Source organism: Labrus bergylta, chromosome 2 (assembly GCF_963930695.1).
Source record: "Labrus bergylta chromosome 2, fLabBer1.1, whole genome shotgun sequence".
NCBI lineage: Eukaryota > Metazoa > Chordata > Actinopteri > Labriformes > Labridae > Labrus > Labrus bergylta.
Window position 1 is genome coordinate 29,217,218 of NC_089196.1, and position 12,465 is coordinate 29,229,682.

General features: G+C 42.2%; 1 protein-coding gene across 3 annotated transcripts in view; it reads left to right on the plus strand.

Moving 5' to 3' along the window:
- ntrk2a (neurotrophic tyrosine kinase, receptor, type 2a) overlaps positions 1 to 12,465 on the plus strand; it is a 102,675-nt gene that overhangs the window by 18,951 nt on the left and 71,259 nt on the right. For 2 of the 3 annotated variants that reach the window (XM_065951186.1, XM_065951194.1), the window contains exons 7-12: positions 728 to 860; positions 1,080 to 1,151; positions 1,403 to 1,630; positions 1,770 to 1,796; positions 3,905 to 3,942; positions 4,194 to 4,293. In XM_065951186.1, coding sequence (XP_065807258.1) covers positions 728 to 860; positions 1,080 to 1,151; positions 1,403 to 1,630; positions 1,770 to 1,796; positions 3,905 to 3,942; positions 4,194 to 4,293 — 598 coding nt within the window. The remainder of the gene's footprint in view (positions 1 to 727; positions 861 to 1,079; positions 1,152 to 1,402; positions 1,631 to 1,769; positions 1,797 to 3,904; positions 3,943 to 4,193; positions 4,294 to 12,465) is intronic. The other variant, XM_065951203.1, reaches the window with a different exon arrangement.

Sequence of the window (12,465 nt, forward strand, 5' to 3'; positions counted from 1 at the left end):
ACACACAGAGCATTAAATTAACAACAGAGCAGGTAGACGAAACATTTTAAACCTAAAATATAAAGTGTCAATTTAAATACAACTTAAAGCTTAAACTTAACTTAAAATACAAAATACAAAAAGAGTAGATATAAGTGGACAGTGATCGGACTAACAGATGTAAACAGAACTATGTGCAGTATTGACTCACTTCGACTTCTTGCAGAAATCTTACTAGGGTGCTGGCAGAAAAAAGTTGGGATACATTTTGAGTCAGAAATTCTGCCATTTGCGGGCGCCAGTAGTGTAGTGGTTAGTGCACGTGCCCCGTGTACGGAGGCCATAGTCCTCCAAGCGGATGGCCCAAATTTGAATCATAACTGGGGGCTACCTTCCCCGCTTCTCATCCCCCACTCTCTCCTGATTTCTAAACTATATCCACTGTCCTATGTCTACAATAAAGGCCCATAAAGTCCAAAAATATAAAAGGTACAATCATATTCCTCAAATGTATTAACTGAACAGAGATAGATTGATGGATACTTTATTCAGATTTCCTGGTGGAAAACAACAATGGATTTCTCAACGCAATAATCCTGCAAATACAAATAAGTAACCACAACAAGTGAAAAGACTCGTATAATAACAAGCTGTGTCTTTCAATATGTAGCACTGTGCCAGGGGTTTCTGAAAAAGGGCAGCGTGTTGAAAAAACTCCTGATCTATGTCTATGTGTTTAATCCCTCAGATCGAGACGTCGGGACAGATTTCGGTGCTGCGACTCTCCAACCTGTCCTCTCTGGACCACAACAGCAAGATCAGCTGCACGGCTGAGAACATCGTCGGAGAGAAAGAGTCCGCGCTGCTGCTGGATATTCTTTGTACGTCTCTAATTCAGTGTGTTTTGTGTGTGTGTGTGTGTGTGTGTGTGTGTGTGTGTGTTATCAGTGTGGTGAAGTCTCCTTTTAATCAGTGTTTTTGAATGCTTCACTAGTTCTACCTCTGAATTGCTCTTTTGCTTTTTTTTGTTGTTGTGTGTTTTCTGTTTTAATCTCCAATTGGTGCCTTTAAACTCTCTTTTCTTTCTTTTTTACACACAGTTTCTCCCAAGATCACGAAGCTGAGTGATGCGATCCCCGACCATAACTGGTGCATCCCCTTCAGCGTGGCAGGTACGAGAGAGAAATCAACATTTTAAACCCTTCAGTGATACTTTTCTGGATTTTCTAGAGAGGTATCAGCATGACCATATCCATATTAATAAATCAATTATAAGGACGGCTGTGCCTCAGTCATATCCGGGAAGGTCGGGGGTTCAATCCCCCATCTCCTGCAGCCACATGTCCGATGTGTCCTTGGGAAAGACACTTCACCTTAACGATGACAAATCAAATCAACAGACTCTCTTTCTTTGTCTTTCCAGGAAACCCAGAGCCGACGCTGCAGTGGTTTCGGGATGGAGAAAAGGTGACGGAGGGACTCTTCATCATGACTCTGATCCATGACGTCACAGAGAGAGAGTACCACGGCTGCCTGCAGCTGGACAACCCCACGCACCTCAACAACGGCCGCTACTCACTCCTGGCTACAAACAAATACGGGACAGACCAGAAGGAGGTGGAAGCTCACTTCATGAAACAGCCCTGGGATGGTGAGGAGTCAGATGTTTCGAGAAATCGGGAATCTTAGCTGTATAGACGAGTGCTGAGAATCATTTATTCAGCAAGCTCAACATATCAAGGCAACACCTAATGAAATATTCTTTTTGTTTTGTATTTTCCAATGTGCAGGAACTGAGAAGGAACCGATTTATTATGGTGAATGAAACATGATCCTAACTACTAATGTCACGCTGTCAGTGTCTTCAGATCAATGTTTTTTTTTTTCTGTTCAATATCTCATCATTTCATCCTCCTCCATTGAGACAAATCACATTTTAGAAATTTTTCTCTTTCTCTTTTGTCCCTCAAGTTGCTGAGGGTGCGTTACATACCTACACATCCTTCAGCTAGACATTAGGCTTGTTGTTCTGTCTTTTGTGGCATCCATGCTGTTGTGATTCTCTTATAATATTGCTTTTTTTCTTTCATATATTGCGCATGTTAAATACATGTTTTTTTTATTTTTGAAAAACAAAAAAACAGGCATGACTGACGACATCATTTCCTGACGTGCATGCTGCAGAATTGACTGTTTTGACATGTTTGAAAGCTAATGTTTCTCTGCTGTCTCTTTCTCCAACACCTCATCCCTCCTGCAGATTTCATAACAGGTACTGCAAAGACTTTTATTTGCTTGCTTTTCAAAACTCAGTTAAATGACAAATAACTCAGCCCCCATCTCCAACTGACGTACTGTTGCTACTTTTGCTACACATACAGACTTTTCTGCTCATTGTTGACAAAGAAGCAGTTGGCAGGGCGACTTCATTACACCTGTATGCTTCTGTGACAGGCAGGACTTTACAGGAGAATAAAGTACCACCTTGAACTGACAATGTAAAAGGGGCTAATGAAAACAGCCAGCTGAAACACTCTGTTATTTTTAAAGTATTAGATGCTATATTTCAGACAGTGGTCGACAAATATGGGCTTTCCATTCAAATCCAGCCACCTAACTTTTTTTTCATCATCAGATTTAAACTGTTGCAGCTAATTTCCTAGCTAATCTTTAGCTAGCTCCTTATGTCCTTCTCCCCATCGGACGTATTTGAAATAAGAAGCATTTAAAAATTGTCTTACGTCTGATTGGAAACCACAAACAAGATTTTATGCAGAAACTCTGAGACTAAAACTACAGCTGGTTGAAAGTCAGTGGAAGATGGAAAAAAAAAGAAGGGCATGATCTTGCAACGCAGTGCGGAGCTTATAAGCGCTAATATTAGAACTCAGATAATAATAATCCGGTTTGGTAACTGCTCGAGCACTTTTGGAACATGAGAGAAAAGACTTTGAGGATGTGGGAGTTTAAAAGTCCTTCCAAATTGGACAGATAAGCTAAAGTTAGTCTGAACTCTTAAACAGAAGAATGTTAAAAAAAAAAAAACCTTCATGCATTGATGAAAAACAAAGTGACTCTTTTACGTAATCTGTAAAATAATGTGGTGTGAAAAAGTGCCTGTCTTTATATTGATGTTGATAGACTGAAGCCCAATTCACAATCCTTCATCTTGTGCAGAATTCAAATGATCTGCTTCGGGTTTGTGGACAGCTGTGATTGGACATTTGCTCTTTCCAACAATCACTTTACAAATTGCTACAAACGAACCACCTGGCGCTTCATTCACATACTGAACACGCTGTTCAACTCCAGCACACTATGTGTTTGTAGCAGCCGTCATTTGTCTTTAACAGTCTTTGCATTTAAGAAATTGAGTGAGATCAGGGCGCCGGATGGCCTAGCGGTTATGTCCCGTACTGTGGTCCTCGTCACAGAGGCCTTGGGTTTGAGTCCGATCTCGGCCCTCACTCCCCCCCCCCCAATGTTTCCCGTCCTCTCTTCAGCTGTCCTATCCGATAAAGGCAAAAAATATCCAAGAAAAAGTGAGATCATGTCCAGTAATTTGGGCTTGATTTGACCTCATTTGACTTTTTCAGTTGTGTGACGATAACAAGATAAAATATGTGAGTGGGTTTGAATATTTTCTGTTCACCGTCATTATCATAATCACCATTTTTGGGACGTTGGTGTAGGGTTATGTTGTAATTTCCTTTGTTTAATAAATCCTTAAAACTGATCAACTTGGATATGATTTGAGTACAAAGGAGTCACAGTTGCGAGCCCACTTAGACTCTCATTTTCGCATTTTCCAATCGGTGCTTGCTAGAAAGTTTTAAAGTGGATGTGATTTCAACACACACCTTCTCTTTGTCAGTTCCTCTGTATTTATTTTCCTCTCTCTCTCTCTCTCTCTCCTCATCAACAGAGGGCCCTCCTTTAGACCCTCCTAAAGACGGAGTCGCTGTAAGTCCTCTGCAGCTATTTCTCTGCTGATTGCCTCTGTCACTTGTTCCTGGTTTGTTTACTATTTCATTTGTGTCACCTGTCTAGAAAACAACTTGTCAGGGTCTGTTTTTTTTTTTCATGTTACAAGTAATTGAATGAACCCATGACAACACAAGAAAATCTGCCTGGGGATTTACACCTTCTTGTGTTTTCCCAGGCCAGCCTCTTCTGGTAGGAGGTTTATAAATTGTGTTTTTCTCATCGTTCAGGTGTACGTGGTGGTGGGCATCGCTGCTGTCGCCTTGACCTGTTTCATTCTCATGTGTGTCGTTCTCAAGTTCGGAGGGAACTCCAAGTTTGGCATCAAAGGTAAGACTCTCTAAACTTCTGTCTGCATCCATTTCCTCCTCCATCCTATGGGTGAGAACCTGCCTAATCACTACAGAATTAATCCACAATACATTCATAGAGTTCATGGCTGTTTGTGAGTTACTATCAAAGATTTGTGACATGGATGGCTTCATGGATACACCAAAAAAAGATTTTAGATTAATTTCACAAAAACAGCCAAATGAAAAAGTGGCATCAATAAAATAAAGGAGTTTTCTTGTGCTATTAAACATTAGCCCATTTCAGACTGCTGCTGCAAGTCGCGTCATTTACCACCCTGTGATGTTCCACCTTCAACCTGAATGTGGTGGAGGTGTAATGTGGGGATGAAGTAATCCCCCCTCTGTTCCGTGGGGGGTAGTAACAGAGGTGTTACAGAGGCGAGACAGTTTCAGTGCAGCGCTGTGTGTAGTGTGCATGCGGAGTCTGAAAATGGCTAATAACACAAGCCAAAGGTGATGAGAAAAGGCCATCCTCTCCGTCTTCTGCCTGCTCCACTTTTCAGAAAATGTGTGCTCAAACAGGCTGTTTGGAGATTTTCCCTTCATGACATCACAAAGGGCAATAGCCCCTCCCCCAGGTGGGTGACACTCCCACAGCTAGGTGTTAGTTCTGCCCTCTGAGTCTGCCTTCTCACCGTAAACAATAGGACATGGAGCGAGAAAGCATCGAGTACACCTGAGCCCTTCCAGAGAGGGGGCGTGGTCAGACACAGCTCATTTACATATTTAAAGGTACAGACACAGAAACAGCCTGTTCTGAGCAGGGCTGAAATAGAGGGGTTTATAGACATGATCAAATACAGGATCAGAGTGGATTTAAAACAAGAAACTTCACACATATTTTGAGGAGCTCTGAGACTTATTAAACTGGTTGAAGAGGAGGAGAATATGTGACCTTTAACATCCTCTTAAAAGCATCCAAATAGAGCAGGTTGCTAAGTTTCAGCTATTTTTCTAATTCTTCCATTTTCCCCAGAAGGTGTGAAGGAAGCAGACCTCAAATAGACTGGTAGATAATAAAACAACAGTGTTTGAGTCTGCGTGTTGGACATAGAAGACCATCCAAAACGTGATTACAAGAAGAGATGATGAGATAAATGTCAATGACTCATAGACTCAGATATATATACATACTGTATATAGCCAACACTGTGACTCTTCTAATATTACATACAAACCATGTTGTATCCATGAATCCATCTTGCTCTCAGGTGGACACAGCGGCCGTCTGAAGGAGGTTTCTTTGGGTTTGATGCTGCTGGTGAATAACATGCATGTTGACTCTTCTGTCGAGTTGATCTAACTTCTGTCGCAGCCGTTGTGGAAGACCTCCTTATTCCCACATGCACACACATGTCACCATGTATCTTAACCTGCCACTGATTTGATCTGATAACACAGTGTGACTTCTGCAATGGCTTTACAGTGTGACTAAACTATTTCCTTCTGTTGTCATGCCGACGTAGTTGTCTTCGTCTCGCTCATATTGATGCTTTGTGTACTAACGGTAACAACTGAACAACACTCACTTCCTTACCTCTCTCTACATACATCATCATGTTTCTGCAGTTATTTTAAAAGTTTATAAACGTTCAGTTTGCAGCTGAAATCCCGAAAGCAGATGTGGACACCCGTCATTTCTTCCTGCTTGCACTTTTATTTGTTGTAAAGTCACTCAAGTTGAGTAAAACTTTTACCTTTCCTACAAAGGAAAGGTAAAAGATTTGCTTCCCGGCTTTTCAGTTCAGTCGACTGAAGTTGAGTTCAGCGTGGTTACAGAGTGCAGGAGTCATGATAAGAGAGCAACACAAACTCAACTCTCTGAGGAAATCATTCTCAGCTCTTTAAGATAGTGTTGTTTTTGGAAGAAATAAACTTGAGACCATTAGCATTTAACGCAGCACTTCACATTTGACATTCAAATGACCCGAAAAAAATGAATTTGAATGAGGAAAGCATTTTTGAAAGTGTGCCTGTGCATGCATACGAGACTCTGAGTTACACTGTAGAAGTGCAGTGTTTTGACATTGATTGATTGACGGCCTCCAGAGAGGAAGGGAGAGAGACAGATGGAGCAGCTACTATATACATTGTGTGTTTGTGTGTTTGTTTTTATGGTCGTGTGTGTGTGTGTGTGTGTGTGTGTGTGTGTGTGTGTGTGTGTGTGTGTGTGTGTGTGTGTGTGTGTGTGTGTTTGTCTTATTGGTTTCTTCTTTCTCCCGTAGAGGTGAATGAGTTTGCTCTGAAGGAAGTGATCCCTCTAATGCATCTTAGCATCCCATGTCTCTATTTATGTGAGTGTGTGTGTGTGTGTGTGTGTGTGTGTGTGTGTGTGTGTGTGTGTGTGTGTGTGTGTGTGTATTCCTTTAAATCTAAGCACTTTTGCACATGTGTGCTCTTCCACTCTTCTTTAGGATGTTGGGTTATATTACCTCATTGCCCTTCTGATTGTTCCCCTTGAGCTTTCATCCTCTCCTCTTCCTTCATTTGACTTCCTCTCGCCGCGCAGTCACGTCCCCGAGCTCCACACACATCCAGATGTGTGTTCCCTGCAGCGTGTTGACGTTGGGATGAGCGTGTGGAGGAGAGAGAGAGAGAGAGATCAAGAGATAGTTAGTGAGGGAGGTGGCGTCAATATGAGCAACAGAGTGAGCTGGAGAGATAAATGACTTTGAGTAATTCACAGAAACAGTGGCTCCTCCATAACCTGCTGTGTGTTTGGAGCTTCAGCATGTTTTGATAAAGCGGGCTGATGATCAAAGTTCATCTTCATGCAAACGCAGAACCCAGAAAGCTAATCCAATTCAAACACCACATGCACATGGCAATGTTTTCCTTTTTCTTAATCATAGAAATGTGCTCGCAGACGCACATCACCGCCCCCGCTTTAACGCAGGCAGCGCTGACGGCGACAACGATGATGATGATGATGATGATGAATCTGCGATCAGAAAGTGTGAAGAGAGCGCGTCATGGCATATTGAACAGGTGTCCATGAGAAAAGCTGAAGTCGCCTCACTGACTCGGGAATGAGTCCCCGTCAGTCTCTCTCTCTCTCTCTCTCTCTCTCTCTCTCTCTGAGAGTCGAGCTGGAGCTGTTAGCTACATTATTTATATTGACTGCATTATTCTGCTCCTCTCATCAATAAACATGGGCAACATTTGGTGCACTGTGTCTTACTGCTTCTTGACACACAGAGACAGGACAACTTTTTTTGATACTGTACACGGTTACTGTGTGTTCGAAAGCACAGTTATATTGTTTAGAGAGGGAGTAATGTGCTGTGTTGTTGGGTGGCTGTGGCTCAGTGGTAGAGTCGGTTGTCTCTCAACTGGAAGGTTGGAGGTTTCCAAACTCCATTGGATCTGCAGAGTCCCTCTGCACCTTTAAGAAAAAGCTAAAGACCCAGCTCTTTATGAATACCTACTAACTTAATGATGATGGTCTCCATATTATTGATGATGATGATGGTAATGACGATGGTTTTTGTTTGATAACGACTTATAAGATGGTTTCTATACTGATTAGAGCTCTCAAGAACTGCCCTCAATGTTGTGCTTTGCCTCTGGTCACTTCCTGTCAGCACCTGTGTGTCCAATCAGACTCAAAGCTGATCGTTTGCTCGACATTGTTCCCTTTTTTCTAGATCCTTGCTTGTGTTGTTCTTACTCTCTGATGTACGTCGCTTTGGATAAAAGCGTCTGCTAAGTAAATTGTAGAATGTCTGATGTGTCCTTGGGCAAGACACTTATCCCCAAGTTGCTCCCACTGCTTTTTGGGCATCGTATGAATGGGATTAGTTGATTAGTTAATACTGATGGTCACTTTACACAGCAGTCTCTGAATGTGTAGGTGTGACCTGCGGTGTAAAAGTGCTTTGAGTAGTCAGGAGACTTGAAAAGCGCTAAACAAGCCTAAGTCCGTTTACCATTAGCCTTGGCTCTTTATGACGTTGGAGTTGGAAAGAGCGTTACAACCAGATATGAGCACCTTGATACTTTTCTTGAACATTCAGTATGAGCAAACTGAAACCCTTTTTACAAATTTACTAGACGCTGAGCATCATTAGCGTTTCTTCTAACTAGCATCTTTCCCCTCAGTTTTTGGTCTCCACCACCACCCGAGGAAATGATCCGACAGCTTTTAGCTCCGAATGCTCCACTTTGTTCACCAGGCAGCAAAGTCACTCTCTGATGCTAATGACGCTAATGAGAGCTGAGAGAGTCAAATGGAATAAACAAAGACAATGAGTCAAACATTCAAGTTTTAGGGGGGATACTTCATCCTCCTCAGGTGGTCATTATTAGTGTTTCACTAGGATCTGAGATTGCCCTTTTCCAACCCACCAGTCAGTTGGAGCTTTCCCCCTTTCAGCCACTTTTTACTGCAGTAAAAAACAAGTTTGGTTCACAATCTTTAGAACTGAATTGTGTCCTGAATATTTTTAATGTATATTACTAAAAACTACTGTTCAGACCACCACTGTTCAACAAACCACAGATGTTGCAGTGAAATATTTGTCGTCCAACCCGAGCATGTCGGCGAGACCTCACAGGATATATACATTCAAGATTTATAAAGCGCCTTTCAAGAAACCCAAGGACACATTACAACCAGAAAGAAAACCATTTGTTAGCTGCTTAGAAGTTTCAGTGTGAGATTTAGGTGGAAATTTCTCTCCCACTTTCAGTCGGGGATCCATCGGAAACGTTTAACATCAAAGACGCTCGGAAATGAGGCTAAACCTACTCGATCAATACAGAATACCATTCACAAAGAGAGAGAGAGAGAGCGCAAGTACTACTTGGTGAAATAAGTCTGAAAGAGGGTACAAGAAAGCTCCATGAAATTTGATTCTTTTGCCAGAATTTGCCGCACAAGGAAGGAAGACTTTAAACTGAAATACTTACAATATGTAAATGTTGGGGTGCTGGCCGAGTAGAAGATTGTTTATTTAGGGAGAGTAATTGAAATGTATATTCACTTTGTAAGCGAGCTCAAAGCTTGAATTCTACGTGGGCTGCAAAAAGAAGAATAAAAAGCAGAAGATTTGGAGCTTGAGAAAAATGAATCACGATAACTAGCAGCCTGGCTGAAATGTGCCTCCTGAAAGCCTACCAGCTCCCACAAAATTACACATAAGTACCCTCCCAAAGTGACTGCAGACTCCTGAAAGAGACGGTGCATCAGACGGTGCCGGCAGAGAGGGGAGGAGGATGCAGCAGCAGCGTCTGTATGTTTTCATGCCCTCGAAGCACCTGTAGGGAGGGAAGCGTCAACATGAACCTGAGTTCTGACGCAGGAAACAAGACGGAAATGTCAAGAGAGAGGGGGGAAAAAAAAAGATTGAAATAAAAACAGGAAATGTGAAGTGGAAGAAAGTGAGAGACAGATGGAGGAGGAGAAGAGAGCAAATGCTAAAAATGACATTTGACAAGAAGCATGAGTGGGGGGGAAAAAAACAGAGAAAAAGTCAGCAAGATGGAGGAAGGAGAAGACGCCTTCGACAGGAAGCAGAGAACGGTGAAGGAGGAGAAAATCTGAGAGAAAAAGAGAGATGGTGGAGGAGAGAGTCCTGTCTTGTTCACTTATCAATGATTCATCATTAGTGCAGGTTTCAGTTTTCACCTTGTTTGGTGGAGTTACACGCCTCCATCTCTCTCTCTCTCTCTCTCTCTCTCTCGCATGTACACAAAGCTCCTCACTGCTGATCGATCGATATGACACCCTCAAGGTCAGCAGAGCTCTATTCTAGGCCCGAGGCACTTCTGAGCATGCCCGGCAGATCCACCATCACCTCCTCCTCCTCCTCCTCTTCGTCTTCCTCTCCCTGCAGAATTTCAGCTTTTGCCTCCAGCTTTTGAGGTTTTTGACGAAATACTCCTCGCCCACTAGACTTTTTCAGAGGACAGGAAAAACTGAATGAGTTGCATCAACTATGACAAAAAACAATCTCTGATTCTGCATTTAGACCTGGGCTGTGTATCAAACCTGAACCTGAATACTTCTCTGGTCCCAGAGTCAGTATTGTTGTTCTTTCACAATGTGTGATGTTCATGTTCTTCGATCAACTTATTCCTGTTCATAATCATAACACTGATAGTTCTAGGGAAGTCTGGGTTGACTTGCTGTAGGCGACGTGTCCACCTAGCGTTTTTTCCGGGCTGTGCGCTCACGAGTTTTAGCGTGAAGCGCCTGTGCTCTGAGAAGAAAAGCACTGCACGTCCGTCCTGTCTCTATGACAACAGTTTGTTGACAACGCCCGCTGTATGAGTGACACTGCTCTGTTATTTTTTACTGCATGTTTTATTTTTTAAATTTGAGATTGTTTTTTTACCCGATCAGACACGGCGCAAAGAGGATGTGAGTACAAGACACGATCTGTAGGAGGTTAAAATACAGGGAATATCATACATTTTGAAAAGAGTGCTTGTGACGTCAACAGCGCCTTTCTGAAAAGTTGAACGATCTTCAACTTGAGCGCTCGGAGCGGCCGCACAAAAACGGCAGAGCGCTTGTAATAAAAGATGCTGGACGCTGCACTTTTCATCCAGGCGGTTGCTTTCTGACCTCGGATAAGCGGAAGAAAATGGATGGATGGATTGTCTCATTTTGGTTGCTTAGCATGCTTAACACTCCTGAAAATTACCAACATTTTTCAGGGTGAGCTGCATGTGTGAGCTCATGGGCAGATTTCAAAATCCGCTAATTTGATAAGAAGACTCACCCGGGAGGGGAGGGATGACGTTTATATCCTGCAACAGATGCACGGAGAGAAACTACTTCAAACTTTTTTCTGCTTTTTCCACTAATTTCTTAATGTCGTAAATTCGTCCAACACCACCATATGTTGTAAACATTACACTGTGACTGTAGCATCTTCTTTACGTCATGTCTTGCCTCCTTAGACCACCCTCACTGCGCTTCCCGTTCTGCTCTGGAAAAATGACGGACGTGTGAAAGAGGAAGTTGGGAATATTTCAGGAGCAGGATGTCCTTTTCAGGGCTGCATGTGTGAAAGAGACTCATGATTTGTCTTCTTTAATTTAAGTCATTTCATAGTCCTGATATTAAAATCTGGACTGACATGCTTAAAACATGTCATTTTGATATCGGCATGTATGGAAAAGTTCAAACTCTACCTATCTGTAAAGTTGATAGATGTCTTTGAGATACTCCTCTCTGTGTTTCAGTGTTTGTGTTTAGTCCTGTGAGTAAGTGTGAACAGCAGCAGAACATCATCCCACGTGCATTGTAACCAAACATAAATAAGACCTTATTTAAAAGTCAGTCGGTTGGGGAGTTGACATGATGCTTGCCACGCTAAAACTGTAAGTCTTTACACAGATGTTTCCATAGCAACGGTAACAGTGTGCTCTTAGTTCAGTCGGTTATATGAGGTGAGCGGCCTGAAGCTGTTAGTCTCTCTGAGGCACTGCATTGGAACGAGAGAGGAGGAAGTATTTAGATATGATGGACAGATTGTTGAGTCTGATGAATCATCCAAAACCCTTCATTCAAGTGGATGATGCTTTTATGTTTCTTAAACTTATTTTTAAATAATTTAATTTGTAGCCCCCCTTCTTCCCTATCCCTCTTCCTGCATCTTATCCCATCTCCCCCTCTCCCTTTTTCAAACCCAGCGCAGTTTTGGTCGATGGCTGTTTGGTCATGATCCGGGGATTTGCTGAAGATTTCTGCCTTTTACAAGAAGGTTTTTTCTTACCACTGTAACTTTTACTGTTTTGCTAAAGTGCTCATGATGGATTAAGCCGGGTCTTTGGAATATAACAATGAGTAAGGTCTTTTTACCCGCTCTTTTGTAAAGTGTCTCGAGATAACACTTGCTGTGAATTGACGCTATACAAATAAAGATTGATTGATTGATTGTGTGTCCAGATTTCAGCCGTTAAGTTACTGCTATATTATCATCACACATACAACCAATGACTGAAGAAAAAAATCCAAGTCATGATAAAAAAAGTATGGACACGTTTTTCTGTAATATTAATTTAATTAGGCCCTGTGAACCACGACATGTGTCATGATTCCCAACCTTTTTCTCCTTGGAGCCCCCCCTACTAATATTTCAGAAAAGCTAAACCCCCTCAGGACACATATGGAATAAAGTGATTCATTGCTTTTAAA